General features: G+C 52.1%; 1 protein-coding gene across 1 annotated transcript in view; it reads right to left on the reverse strand.

The window, feature by feature from the left end:
* TRIO (trio Rho guanine nucleotide exchange factor) overlaps nucleotides 1–4,704 on the reverse strand; it is a 232,244-nt gene extending 227,540 nt beyond the window's left edge. The window contains exon 1 of the mRNA XM_060191927.1: nucleotides 4,149–4,704. Coding sequence (XP_060047910.1) covers nucleotides 4,149–4,311 — 163 coding nt within the window. The 5' untranslated portion in view covers nucleotides 4,312–4,704. The remainder of the gene's footprint in view (nucleotides 1–4,148) is intronic.
* Between the last annotated feature and the right edge of the window lie 10,307 nt (nucleotides 4,705–15,011).

The following is a 15,011-nucleotide window of genomic DNA, read 5'->3' on the forward strand; positions in this document are numbered from 1 at the left end:
TGGCTACATTGATCTCCGCATGTGACTTTTCTCTGGCCTTCCCCGACAGGTACAAGATTAAAATTGTCTTTTCTGAGCAGAGGAGCTAAATAAACAGATGGAAGACTAAGTATCAGAACACACCTGAGGGCCAGGGCTGCCGGCACACGCACACACCTGAGGGCCAGGGCTGCCGGCACACGCTTCAGGCTCAGACACTCACCCGGAGATGAGGTCTCGTCTTGAATAGACCACCTGAACTTACTTAGCCTCAATATACACTAAAAAAAGAAAGGAAGAAAAGAAAAAGAATAAGAGGGAGCTGGGCGGTAGCGCAGTGGGTTAAGCGCACATGGCGCAAAGCGCAAGGACCAGCAAAAGGATTCTGGTTCGAGCCCCTGGCTCCACACCTGCAAGGAAGTCACTTCACAGGCAGTGAAGCAGGTCTGCAGGTGTCTGTCTTTCTCTCCCCCTCTCTGTCTTCCCCTCCTCTCTCCATTTCTCTCTGTCCTGTCCAACAATGACAACATCAGTAACTACAACAATAAAACAACAAGGGCAACAGAAGGGAACAAATTAATTAATTTTAAAAAAAAAAGAAAAAGAAAAAGAAAGGAAGGGAGGGAGGGAAGGAGCCGGGCAGTGGTGCATCTGTTTGAGTGTACACATTTACCAGGCATAAGGATCCAGGTTCAACCCTCCACACACACACCCGCAGGCCCCACCTGCAGGAAGGGAGCCTCATGAGTGGTGAAGCAGGGCTGCAGGTGTCTGTCTATCTCCCCCTGCCCTCTAAATTTCTCTCTGTCTCTATCCAATAAATAAATAAAAGTTTTTTTTAAATAGGTCAGGTAGCGGTGAACTTAGTTGAGTGCACACATTAACTCTCTTAAGGGCCCAGGTTCAAGCCCCCAGCCTGCACTGGCAGGGGGCAAATCTTTACGAGTGGTGAAGCAGTACTGCTGGTGTCTCTGTCTCTCTTCCTCTCTGTCTCCCCTTTCCACCTCAGTTTCTCTCTGTCTCCGTCCAATAAGTGAATAATTAAAATACTCCTGTAAATAAACAATCCACTTCAACCTCATGCTTGCTTCCCTACGGACAAACCCAGAAGCTTCAGCTGAATGTGGGTTTACTGTGGGAAGGACTCAATGGCTGCATCTGAGTCCCCATCGGCCCTGACAAGGTTTCGCTGCATGGGGGGCAACCGGTGCCTCATGTCCCCAAAACCCTCCGCAGGGCCTCAGTGAGAGTGCCTCTCGGTGGCTGTTCCAGGGCCCCTAGTACAGTTGTTGGAAGAAAGTCCTTTTAAGGGCTGCTTGCTCTGAGACTTCCACCATCCCCCAGAAGCCTGTTCCCTGCCCCTTTGCATTTCACAGCCTCCCCATCAAAATCCTGGGGAGGAGTTGGGGGGGGGGCGGGGCGCCCTGGCTGCATAACAGGGTAGCCATCAGGTGCACTCACTCACTCACTCGGACCCTAGCCGGAGAGCTCTAGGCAGCAGGTGCTCCAGGGCTGGGAGAGGCTGAGAAAGAAGGTTCCTGCCACAATGCAGCAGCCCTTGACCACATCACAGAGCCTGGGGGGACACACCCCCACTCCCTAGGCAGGTACAAAGGGAGGAGATGGGGGTACAGCAAGGGGCCAAGACTGGAGCCTCGAGAAAGACTGAGTCCTGAGAGACTCAGCACCAGCCTCCGGTGAACCAGGAGCCTGAGCTCCCCTCACATCCACTTAGTGCACCCCCTCCCCCCCCCAAACACTCCAAGCAGGTTAAAAATAAAAGGCATTTATGTAAGCACACCCCCCCCCACCGCACGCACACTCTCGCAAGGTTAAGCAGAGAGCTCTGAAAGAATGATTTATCGCCACAAGAATAGAGCTCCAAAATAGATTGGCAATAAAAGTGATTGGTCCCGGGGGGGGGGGGGGGGGGGGGGGGCTGGGGAGGTGGGGGACTGCATCCAGAATGAATGTAAGCAAAGTCCTGGCCCTGTGAGGCATCTGGGAAGGAACACCAGAGTTGGGGGGGGGTGAACTTCGGGGCCCTGACCCCATCCCACCTCTGACAGAGAAACCCAACGACTCTTCTGTGAATAAATTAGAAAATAAAAAAGGTTCAAATGACACGGGGTTAGTGTCTGCCTGAGCTACCGCCTTCTGGGTTTCCTTCAGCCTCTGCCCTCTGCCTTCACTTTCTCTTCTCCCCAGCACTGGCAGGGGATCTTGGCTGACCTTACACAGCCCCCCCCACCCCAACTTCACACCCCGCCACCAGATTTCAGCTCCATTTATGAGAGCATGTGTTGACCCACCTGCCAGGGCCAGGCACTCCCTCCCCAAGATGTGCAGGGAACCTGAGGTGAGCTGGTAGTTTCTGAGCCACAGAACAAGGGGAAAGGGGGGGGGGTGAGAATGGCAGCTGTGGTGGGGGTAAGTCCCTGAGTGAGGAAGCAGAGGGGAAGGGCTGTCACAGCTCCAAAGCTGGGAATCACCACAGGAGCATGGATGGGCTGGGACACACGGATCCCCTGAGCCCCTCCCGGGAGCCCCTGTCCCCTGCACCCACCTCAGAGCCACGGTGTGTGAGGGTGCCCTCAGTACAGGGGAGATGCCACAGCACCCCAATCTATATGGCTGCACTGCTTCCAGCGGCCCAAAGTTCTAAGAGTCTGTCTCCTTCGCCTACCAGCTTTCAGTCTGGGGCTACTCAGATAAACCCAGATGCAGGTAGGGGTAGGGGGGTTAGTAAGAAAGTTAATTTTTAAAAAAAGGCCAAGCAAGGCGGAGCTGACCACCTCAGACTGGGGAAACCTATTTTCTGCACTTCTCCATCTTAGGGAAGAAAAAGCCCATCTGACTCACGGACATTTGGAACCATCATTCCCTAGCTCATGGCTCCCTTCTGCCCAGAGTCCAGCAAACCTGCCCAACAGAGTGCCAACACCACACCACCACCTAGGTCACTCTAGCAAGTGAGGTCCCCAGCCCAGGGTCCCCCTGCTTCATCTGTCCTGACCGGCCCCCAAAGCCCAGCTGAATGGGGTCCCTGTCTCCCAACAGCTGGGCCGCACTGCCCTACATGCTGGGCCCGGGATCTAGGCCAGGGACTCAGCTGCCCAGAGGACAGAAAAACATCTTCCCGACGGCCACCCCCACCAGAGACTTGAGCTCTGCCTACAGGTTACAAACCAGACAGCACCCACCAAAGGGATGGCTAATCAGATCATTTTTTTCTTCATTGGGTGGGGTGGGCTGCAAGGAGCACACCAGGGAACCACAATGCCTGGCTTTGCACACACTCCGCCCCCCCCCAAAAAAAAAATCAATAAACCAGCAGGCCTGTGTGTGAGCAAGGGTCTCAGGAAGGTCACCCAGACAGACAAGCCTTGCAGAGCCACACGGGTGGGCCTGCCCCTCCCACCAGCTGGGACCTGGGGCCCTTGGGTGCACAGGCAGGGACACTCTTCCACAACCACCCAGGGGAACGGAGACGTGACAAGTCGGGTCTGCAAGCCCCTGCCCCCCCCCCCCCCCGTCCCGGAAAAGCCGCCGTCTGGGCATGCGGGCCGCCTTCTGCACGGAATCTATTATTCTGTGACAGGTGGGAGAGACACACAGAGAGTGAGAACACGCAAGACTTTGGCAGGAGGGGGAGCGCGCCAGGGGGGGTTCTGGGAACCCCAAGATGACACTGTCTAGTGCGGGACCTGATTTGGGAGGAGGGAGAGAGGCCAGCGGAGGCCAGCCCCCCACCCACGCCGGTCGTGGCGACCCCCACATCCCCCAGACGCCGTCTGCCCTCCCGCCTGGGCTGTCCAGCGCCGGCTCTGCATCGTCCCTGCCCGGTGCCCTGCAGCCCGGATCGCGCACCGGTGACGCGGGGGATGCGGGAATCGGGGGATCGGGAGATCCGGGATCGGGGATCGAGGCCGGGCACGCCCGTCACGCCCCTCCACACCGCCTTGAGCGGCCCCCGCGCCCCCGACGTCCCCTCGGCCGCCCCCCGGGGACAGTGCCTGGCGCGCCCGTTTCGTGGAGGGAAGAGCGAGGCCGCCGGGTGCAGCTAGGCCCCCGCCCGCCCGCCGCCGGGGTTCCCGGAGGGAGACAAAGAGCCCGGGCGGCCCGGGGACGAGCCGGGGGCCGGGGGCGCACGCGGCGCGGACACTCACCCGAGCGGAAGAAGGCCGCGATGTCGGCCAGGTCCTTGGCCGCCTCCTCGGGCCCCTCGCCGGCGCCGCCCGCGCAGCCCGAGCCCGCCGCGCTGGCCGGACCGGCGGGGCCGGCGGAGGGGGCGGCGGGGCCGGGGGCGCCCCCCGCGCTGCTGCCGCTCATGGCTGCGGCCGCGCCCGCCCCGGCCCGCGCCCCGCGCCCCGCGGCCCCCGCTGGGCCTGGCGGCGCCGAGGACCCCGCTGCCCGCGCCCGGAGGCCGGACGCCGAGCCCCGGGGCGGCGGAGGGCGGCGGCGGCGGCTCGGCCCGAGGAGCGCGGCCGCATAGACCGGGAGCCACCCGGGAGCGCAGGCGGGCGGGCGGCGGGGGCGCGGCCCGGGCGGCGGCGGCGGGTGCGGTGCGGTGCTTGTGCGGGTGCGGGTGCGGGTGCGGTGCGCGCGATTACGGGCGCCGGCGGCCGCTGCGAGCCTCCATCTTGCTCTCCACCGGGAAGGAAGGAGGGGGAGGGGGTATCGCGGCCCGTAGCCCGGCGAGAGGAAGAGCCCGGAGCAGGCACGGCGCAGGAAGGGAGAAAAGAGGGGCTTCGGCAATTTCCGGAGAAGCTCGGGTGGACACGAGCGCAGGGCTCGGCGGGGGCGGGGCTTTCCCAGAGGGGCGGGGCTTCGCCCAGCTCCTGGAGTCGCGGCACGGAGCAGACACCGCTCAGGAAGGGAGAGGGGCTTCGGCAATTTCCGGAGGGGCGGGGTCTCTCCAAGGGGCGGGGCTCCTCCAAGGGGGCGGGGCTTCTCCGAGCTCCTGGAGTGACGGCGTGGAGTAGGTACGGCTCAGGGAGAAAGGGGAGATTCGACAATTTCCGGAGAGCTTCGGCCCGACCCGAGCGCGGGCTCGGAGAGGGCGGGGCTTCCCCCAAAGGGGCGGGGTTTCGCGGACCCTCTTCAGTGAGAGGGAGTCGCGACCGGGAGCCGGGATATGGCACGGCACTGAAAGAGAGATAGGGGTCGGGTGGTGGCGCACCTGGTTGAATGCACCTGGTTGAGTGCACATGTTACAGTGCACATGTTACAGTGCGTAAAGACCGGGGTTCAAGCTCCCAGTCCCCACCTGCAGGGGAAAACGTCACAAGTGGTGAGGCAAGGCTGCAGGTGTCTCTCTGTCTCTTTCTCTATAACCCCCTTCCCTCTCAATTTCTGGCTGTTGCTATCCAATAAATAAATAAATATAATTTTTTTTAATTTTTAAAATTGTTCTTTAAAAAAAGGAAGGGTTTCGGCAATTTCCGGAAAGGCTCGGCCAGATCGGAGCTGGGGCTCGGAGGGGGCGGGGCCAACCTAGTGGGCGGGGCTTTTCGAGGAGGCTGGGCGCTGCCGGACCAGGAGTAGGAAAGGGAGTCGCAGCCCGCAAGAGGGGAGACGAGAGGGGCTTCGTCAATTTCCGGAAAAGCTCGGTCCGACCCGAGCGAAGACTGAGCAGGGGGCGGGGCTTGTTGAGGGGCGGGGCCACAGTGGTGGGCGGGGCTCCAAGGAGTCTGAGCCCTGGACCAGGAGCTGGAGCGAAGAAGGATGCGCGTCCCGGAGGCTGGGAGGGCTGCTGCCGGGCGCCTGCTCCTCAGCCTGTGACCTGCCTGCCTGCCGCCGGTCCAGGCGGACCTTCCCGGGACGCCACTGCAACACCGCCGGCCTCTCCAGAGCTGCTTTCCATCCATGTGCCCAGGGCCTGAGAAACTCCCTGGGACACCGGACTGGCGGGGACCCCGTGACACTGGCTGGACCTGATGGGTGTGTGGACCCCGGTCTTGGGGAGATGTGGAACTGCACCCTTCTCACAGCAGCAGTCCTGCAAATCAACACTTTTTTTTCATTTTTAAAAGGTTTTACTTATTTATTTATTTATTTGTGAAGAATGATAGGCAGAGAGAAAGAACCAGATATCACTCAGGCACGTGTGCTGCCGGGCATCGAACTTGGGACCTTGTGTTTGAGAAGACAAGTGCTTTATCCACTGCGCCACCTCCTGGACCACAATTTTTTTAAATCTTGTAAAGTTTTACAAATATTTTATTGTTTATTGGATAGAGACAGAAATGTAAAGGGAGTGGGGATAGAGAAGGAGAGATACCTGCAGCCCTACTTCACTACTTGTGAAGCATGCCCCCCTGCGGGTGGGCACAGGGCCTTGAACCCAGGTCCTTGCACTTTGAGAAGGAGGCCAGGGAGAAAGCTGGTGGGGAGTTTGAGGGCCTTGGGATCCTGGTGCAGGATAGTGGGAAAGGACCTAAGTTGGGCACGAGAGTGTCTTGCAGACACCTATCACGGAGAGATGAGACATTGTACCCATGTGTTGACAAGTACTGTAAACCATTAAACCTTCCCCTCAATAAAATGACATTTAAAATATAAGTCAGGAAATAGAGAAGAAACAAATCATTTTTTAAATTGTGTCTTTTTTTAAATTTATAAAAAGAAAATATTGACAAAGCCAGATGATAAGAGGGGTACAATTCCACACATTTCCCACTGCCAGAGTTTCATATCCCATCCTCTCCACTGGAAGTTTCCCTATTCTTTATCCCTCTAGGAGTATGGACCAAAGATCTTTATGAGGAGCAGAAGGTGGAAGGTCTAGCTTCTGTGATTGCTTCTCTGCTAGACATGGACGTTGGGAGGTGGATCCATAAATCCCAACCTGTTTCTATTTTTTCCTAATGGGGCAGGGTTCCAGAGAGATGGGGTTCCAGGACACATTGGTGAGGTCATCTACCTGAGAAATCATTTACATAGAGGCACCATCCTCCTTGGGATGGAAGAAAACCCCTCTCCCTCCCTCCCTGCCTTGGCTGAACACCAAGAGTACTGACTAGAACAGAAGCAGAGAGAACCATAACTATAGAGAAAGACTTGACAGTGTAATGATGAAACAAACATTAGACACATCCCAACCGTCTTACCTATACTCTCCAAAACTGTAAAGCTTGTCAGAAACAAGGAAAGTCAGATACACTGACAGGACCGAGAAAAGTTTGAGGGAATATGACCACTAAGTGGAATGCAACCTTCTTTTTACTTTTTTTAAGACATTTTTTAATTGGGGGATTAATGTTTTACAGTCAACAGTAAATACAATAGTTGGCACATGCATAACATTTCTCAGTTTTCCACATAACAGTACAACCCCCGCTAGGTCCTCTGTCATCATGTTCTAGGACGTGAACCCTCCCCCCCGCATCCACCCACCTCAGTCTTTTGCTTCAGTGCAATTCACCAACCTTCTTTTGACTTTAAAAAATTTTTTTATATTTATGTATTTTTCCTTTTGTTGTCCTTGCTTTTTATTGTTGTTATTGTTATTATTGTTGTTGTTGATGTCATCATTGTTAGATAGGACAGAGAGAAATGGAGAGCAGAGAGGAAGACAGAGGGGGAAAGAAAGACAGACACTTGCAGACCTGTTTTACCGCCCTATAAGTGAGAAGCCGGGGACTTAAACCAGGATTCTTACGTCGGTCCTTGTGCTTCACCACACATGCGCTTAACCTGCTGCACTACGGCCCAACTCCCTTCTTTTGATTTTTATGGTGTATTTGTTTGCCACCAGGATTATTGGGGGGGCTCAGTGCATACACCATAAGTCCACTACTCCTGGTGACCACTTTTTCCTTTCATTTATTTATCTTTCTTTCAATTTGATAAGGCAGAGAAAAACTGAGAGGAATAAAGAGACACACCTTCAGCACTGCTTCACATCTTGTGAAGCTTTCCCCCCATAGATGGGGAGCAGGGATTTGAACCTGGGTGTTGCACTGGAACATGTGTTGCAATGGTACAATTGTTACAGTTGTAGCCTGTGCACTGTAACAGGTGCCACCACCCAGCCCCCTAGTGTTTTTGTTTGTTTGTTTTTAATGCAGCCAAGGAACCTTATCCAAGTTCTCATGGACACACAATGTCACATCTTAGCCTCACTGGACTAATTTTTGCTTCAGAGGGGAAGAGAGAGGTAAGAGACAGAGAGGAGAGACACCAAGGCACCACTCTACCATCCACTGGGCTTCTCCTGGTGTTATATATAGTGTTCCCATGTGGTGCTGTGGTTTGAGCCCAGAATGTCACTACAAAGCATACACTCTACCAGCTAAGCTATCACCAAGTCCTATAAATGCAGGATTCTAGCACCCTCCTCTCCCCCCAAAATGGGTACAAATTAAGAAAATCTGAACATGCTGTGAGCATTAGCTAATTGTAATACACCACTACCGATATTATTATATTATTATTAAATGTGAGTAAGATGGAGACACGTGGCACGAGAGCTCTCTACACAATTTCACTACCTGTCACTCAAAATCTATCCCACAATTAAAGTTTATTATTTCAAGGGGAGTTGCTGGGGACATAGCACAATGGTTCTGCAAAAGACTTTCATGCCTGGGGCTCCGAGGTCCCAGGTTCAATCCCCAGCACCACCATCAGCCAGAGATGAGCAGGGCTCTGGTTGGTCTCTCTCTCTCTTTCTCTCTCTCTCTCTCTCTCTTTCTCCTTCTCAATTCCTCCTTCATTAAAATAAAGAAAATACATTTTTTTTAATTTTACTATATTGCTTCATCTGAAATAGGGAAAAAAAAAAAAAGCACAGTGGGTCCAAATTTCACAAGCCCTCAGCCCAGTTGTGCTGATAGCATTTCTTTCTTTCTTTTTTTTTTTAAAGATTTTATTTATTTATGAGAAAGATAGGAGGAGAGAGAAAAACAGACATCACTCTAGCACATGTGCTGCCGGGATCAAACTTGGGACCTCAAGCTTGAGAGTCCAAAGCTTTACCACTGTGCCACCTCCCGGACCACTGCTGACAGCATTTTTTTTTTTCCTCCAAGGTTATTGCTGGGCTCAGTGCCTGCACCATGAATCCACCGCTCCTGGAGGCCTTTTTTCCCCCCTTTTTGTTGCCCTAGTTGTTGCAACCTCGTTGCGGTTATTATTGCCATTGTTGACGTTGCTTTGTTGTTGGATAGGACAGAGAGAAATGGAGAGAGGAGGGGAAGACAGAGAGAGAGGGGAGAGAAAGATAGACACCTGCAGACCTGCTTCACCGCCCGTGAAGCGACTCCCCTGCAGGTGGGGAGCCGGGGGCTTGAACCGGGATCCTTACGCCGGTCCCTGCGCTTTGCGCCACGTGCGCTTAACCCACTGCGCCACCGCCCGACTCCCTGCTGACAGCATTTCTTTCTCTTATTTTCTGTCTAGTTAATTTCTAATCCTGCTCCTGTGGTCACTTCATGGCAGAAAGCATATCAGCCCCAGCCCAAGGAAACCTCTTCTCTTGGGAATTTGTCAACTAAATATTTCCCTGCCCCCGCGCGCGCGCGCGCGCACACACACACACACACACACACACACACACACACACACACTCTATGTTTCTCACCAAGGTCACAGTCAAGGACAGATAGGTGGGGTAGCAAAAGAGCTCACTTGGCCAGTGCACTTCTTTGCCGTGGATGAGACCCAGGTCTGAGCCCCACCCCAATGCACTGAAGAAAGAAAGCTCAGGTACTCTTCAGCTCGCCCCCACTTCTCTCTTTCTCTACAATAAGGCAGACAGAGTTCTCTTTGGTCTTGGATCCCCAAGCTCATCTGGACATGAACTACATTTCTTTTCCCTCCCCCCTCCCTTCTTCCTCCTCCTTCTTTTTGTCTCCAGGGTTATGGCTGTGCCAGCATTTTTTTTCCTACGTTATTTGACAGGATAGAGAGAAACTGAGGGAGGAGAGGGAGATAGAGAGATAAAGAGGACAAAAAAGGGGGCCGGGCGGTAACGCAGCGGGTTAAGCACAGGTGTCGTAAAGCACAAGGACCGGCTTAAGGATACCGGTTTGAGCCCCCATCTGCTGGGGGGGGGGGGTCGCTTCACAGGCGGTGAAGCAGGTCTGCAGGTGTCTGTCTTTCTCTCCCCCTCTCTGTCTTCCCTCCTCTCTTGATTTCTCTCTGTCCTATCCAACAACAACAACAATAAACAAGGGCAACAAAAGGGGGAAAAATAGCCTCTAGGAGCAGTGGATTCGTAGTGCAGGCACCGTGCAATAACCCTTGGTGCAAGACAGAGGGGTGTGCTTTGCCATTTATAAAGCACCCCTCCTTGCAAGTGGAGAGCCGGGACTGGAACCCTGGTCCTTCTGGCCCCTACTCCCAGTCCTGCCCCAGTACTCTGTAGCCCCCTCTCCCTCGCAAGATTGTTATTTCTTTTTGCAGGAAGCAAACCTCACTCTAGATTTGTTATAAGCCAAAGTTGAGTGGTGCTCTGGTAAAAAAAAAAAAAAAGAAAAAAAAATCAAATAAATCATTCTATGCTATTCTCATTGGCAGGTCTGTGAGAAAAGCCTGTAGGAGAAGGAACAATGACTGTGACCGCTGCCTTGCTTCAGAACTCAGAGCCGCACACTGTGACAGGCTCCTCGCTCCCTAACTGCTGACATACTGTTCCTGCACCCTAACTCACAGAATTCTAAACAGGACACTCAATCCCCCTAAGAAGTAAAATCTGAAATTCTACCAGGTGAGGTTCATTCTGTTGATCCCGGCCAACTTTGGGTCTTCAGGATTTTAATTCAAGGGATAAAGCTTCCCGGGAGTGCTAACACCCTAAACCTCATCACTTAATACATGACAGAGAGGATTAGTGGATTAGCCCCTGCTCTGCCATTGCCCTGAGCTGTGCTCCCTGCTTCTCTCTGCTTCTCTCTGAGTCCCAGCTTGGTTCCTTTGTGAGGGGTGGTGCAGGTGTGGGCCACTGCGGGTGCCAGTGCTTAATCAGTACCCAGAATATCATGGAGACACCCTGTCTGAGGCTGTGTGTGTGTGTGTGTGTGTGTGTGTGCGCGCGCGCGCGTTTTACCAGAGCACTGTGGCTTATGGTGCAGGGGATGGAACTTGGGACCATGAGAGTCAGACAGGAGCGTCTCTTTGCATATCAACCATTATATCCAGTCCTTTTTTTTTCTTTTTTCCTTCTAATGGCACCAGAGTCTGTTTCAAGTACTGTCCCATGACTCGTAGCCTTTCCCAGGCCACTTTCCACTTCCATCTATTTTAGAGGGAGGAGGGAGGGCAGGTAGTGAGAGGTGGTGGTGCACCTGGTTGAGCACATGACTTACAGGGTTCAAGCCCCTCGTCCCCACCTGCGGGGGGAAAGCTTCACAAGTGGTGAGGCAGGGCTGCAGGTCTCTCTCTCTCTGTCCTCCTCCCCTCTCAATTTCTCTCTGTCTCTATCCAATAATAAATAAATAAAAGTTTTGAGGGAGTTGGGCTGCAGCGCAGCGGGTTAAGCACGTGGTGCGAAGAGCAAGGACCGCCATAACAATCCCGGCTCGAAGCCCTGACTCCCCACTTGCAGGGGAGTCACTTCACAAGCAGCAGTGAAGCAGGTCTGCAGGTGTCTGTCATTCTCTCCCCTTCTGTTTTCCCCTTCTCTCACCATTCTCTCTGTCCTATCCAACAATGACAACATCAACAACAGTAATAACTACAACAATAAAAAAACAAGGGCAACAAAAGGGAAAATAAACAAATATATATATTTTTAAGTTTTGAAAGAGAGAGAGAGTGGAGAGACCCACGGTACCAGTCCACCATCCATGGAACTCTCCTGCTGCCATTGGTGGTGCTTGACGTCAGATCCCTCGTACGTGGCAAGGCATGCACTCTACCAGCTGACCTATCTCCAGAGTTTTGCTCATGGCAACACTCCTCAGATAGTCCGCCCCCATCTGGACAGCACCTCAGTGTCCCTGAGCAATGAGTATATGGGGACAGCTTGTATCCATGCCAGGGCCTCCCATTCCCCTGCTGTTACTAGAAAGAGTGATGTAATGGCAGCTGCTGCCCTACGTGCACACGTGTTACGTGGTTCTAGCCGATTGAAGTATCCAGCACAGGGAAATCTAGCATTAGAAGGTAGATAATAGGGGGTGGGTGGGTCCGGCGGTCGGGTGGTAGCGCAGCCGGTTAAGCGCGCATGGCGCGAACCGCAAGGACGGTTTAAGGATCCCGGTTGGAGCCCCCAGCTCCCCACCTGCGGGGGGGTTGCTTCAAAAGCCGTGAAGCAGGTCTGCAGGTGTCTGTCTTTCTCTCCCCCTCTCTGTCTTCCCCTCTCCATTTCTCTCTGTCCTATCCAACAATGATGGCATCAATAACAACAACAATAATAACTACTACAACAATAAAAAATAAACAAGGGCAACAAAAGGGAAAATAAATATAAAAAAAAAAGAAAGAAGGTAGATAATGGTTGTCAGGGGCCGACGGATGGAGGGATGGACACTGGTTCATAATGTGTACAGAGTTTCTCTCAGAGAAGATGGTGCTGTTCTTGGCAAGCCTGTGAATAGCCGGGAAACAATGACTTGTGGGCCAGGGAGATATCTCAGTGTTAGGAAACAGGACTTGCTTACGTGAGGACCCAGGTTCAGTTCTGAGCATCACACATGCCTGAGGTGAATGATGTTCACCTCTTCCTCTTCCTCTCATTTTCTCTCTCTAGCTCCCTTTCCCTCTCCTTCTCTCTTTCCTTCTCCCTCTCCGTCTGCCTCTCCCTCTCTCTAGCTCTCATACAAAGACTTGTATCTTGGGGCCAGGTGGTGGCACACCTGGTTGTATGCACATGCTATAATGCACAAGGACTTATGTTCAAATCCCCGGCCCCCACCTGCATGTAGAAAGCTTCACAAGCAGTGAAGCAGGGCTACCGGTGTCTCTCTATCTATCTCTCCACTCCCCTCTTGATCAATAAACTACTAAAATAAAAAAGTTTATTGATAAATAAATAAACTATTAAAAGTAAAAGCAAAAATGTATTTTTTAATTCATTTTTTAGGTGCTGGCCAGTGGCCCACCTGGTAAAGCACACATATTACTACGCACAAGGACCCAGGTTCAAAGCCCTGATCCCCACCTACCCAGGGAAGGCTTCATGAGTGGTGAAGCAGGGCTGCAGGTGTCTCTTTCTCTTCCCCTCTGTGTTTTCCCCTTGCCTCTCAGTTTCTCTGTCTTTATTATAAATAAATGAATAAATATAATATTTAAAAAGTCTTTCCCCCCAGTAGCTAGGGAAGTGGCTCAGTGGATAAAGCACTGAACTGTCAAGCATGAAGTTCCAAATTGGATCCCTGACATTACCACCTGTCAGAGTGATGCTCTGATTCTCTCTCTCTCTCTCCCTCCCTCCCTCCTAATAATAAGTACATCTTTTAAAAATGTTTGTTTGTTTTTCTGGGTAATGTGGTGACATACTTGGTTGAGGGCGCTCATCACCATGCTCAAGTACCTGGGTACAACCCCCTACTCCCCACCTGCTGCCACTTTGTGACTTCTCTGGCATTTGGCAGGAGAGGGACTGTCGCCACCAGCTGCACATCCTGCCCAACACTGCAGAGCTGAAGGGAACCAGCTGCTACGCGGCTCTTTACAGGAGAGGGGAGGAGGTCCCTCATGCCCTGTGGCTGGGAGAAAAGTCCCTGTTCTTCTGTTTGTTTGTTTTTTGTTTTTTTTTATTTCTTTATTGGGAAATTAATGTTTTACATTCAACAGTAAATACAGTAGTTTGTACTTGCATAACATTTCCCAGTTTTCCATAATTTTTTTTGTCCTTGTTGTTTTTTATTGTTGTTGTAGATATTGTTGTTATTATTGATGTTGTCATTGTTAGGACAGAGAGAAATGGAGAGAGGAAGAGAAGACAGAGAGAGAGGGGAGAGAAAGATAGACACCTGCAGACCTGCTTCACCACCTGTGAAGTGACTCCCCTGCAGGTGGGGAGCCGGGGGCTCAAATTGGGATCCTTATGCTGGTCCTTGGGCTTTGCGCTACGTGAGCTTAACCCGCTGTGCTACCACTGGACTCCCTGTTTGTTTGTTTGTTTGTTTGTTTTTTAAATATACATTGGATGCTGAGCAATGGCACACCCAGTTGAGAGCCCACGTTACCATGAACAAGGATCCGGGTTTCCCTGCATACAGGGGGGAAATTTTATGAATGCTAAAGCAGGTCTGCAGGTGTCTCTCTATCTCCCCCTTCCTTCTCCGTTTCTCTCTGTCCTAGCAAGTAAATGGCCACTGGAAGCAGCAGAATTGTAGTGCCCCAGTGAAAACCCTGGTAATAATTTTTAAAATGATATATGTATATATTCTTTGTTTTATTTTAGTCAGAGAGATGGAGAGACACATCGAAGTCCTACTCATATTTGGCTTATGATGGTGCTGGAGATTGAACCCAGGACCTTAGACCTGGGGCCTAAAGTCTTTTGTAGAACCATTATGGTTTCTCCCCCACCCTGCCCTGGTGCTTGTTTGTTTTGATTTTCACTTTTAAAAATATTTTGTTTGTTTATTTGTTTACTTATTTATTGGATAAAGACAGAGAGAAGTCAATAATGAAGGGGGAGATAGAGAAGAAGAGAGACAAAGTAACACTTGCAGATCTGCTTCAACACTCGTGAAGCTTCCCCCGAAGGTGGGAACTAGAGGTTTAAATTGGGTTCCTTGCACATCACACCACGTGTAGTCGACCAGGTGCACCCCTTCCCAGCCCTCTTTCTTTTTAAATAATCAGAAACTAATAATAATAAAAGTGATGTAACTATGTGTAAGGACCCAGGTTCAAGCCCCCAGCCCCCACCTGCAGTAAGGAAGCTTCATGAGTGGTGAAGCAGTGCTGCAGGGGTCTCTCTGTCTCTCTCCCTATCTTCCCCTCTTTTCTCAACTTCTATCAAATTAATGAATTAATAGAAGAAAATAATAAAAATAATAAAATTGAAAGGACCACACTTTCCTCAGGAGATTCCTTGCTGGGTCTAGGAGGAAGGGGCTCAGAGACCTGAA

This window comes from Erinaceus europaeus, chromosome 5 (genome assembly GCF_950295315.1).
Source record: "Erinaceus europaeus chromosome 5, mEriEur2.1, whole genome shotgun sequence".
In the NCBI taxonomy this organism is placed as follows: Eukaryota; Metazoa; Chordata; class Mammalia; order Eulipotyphla; family Erinaceidae; genus Erinaceus; species Erinaceus europaeus.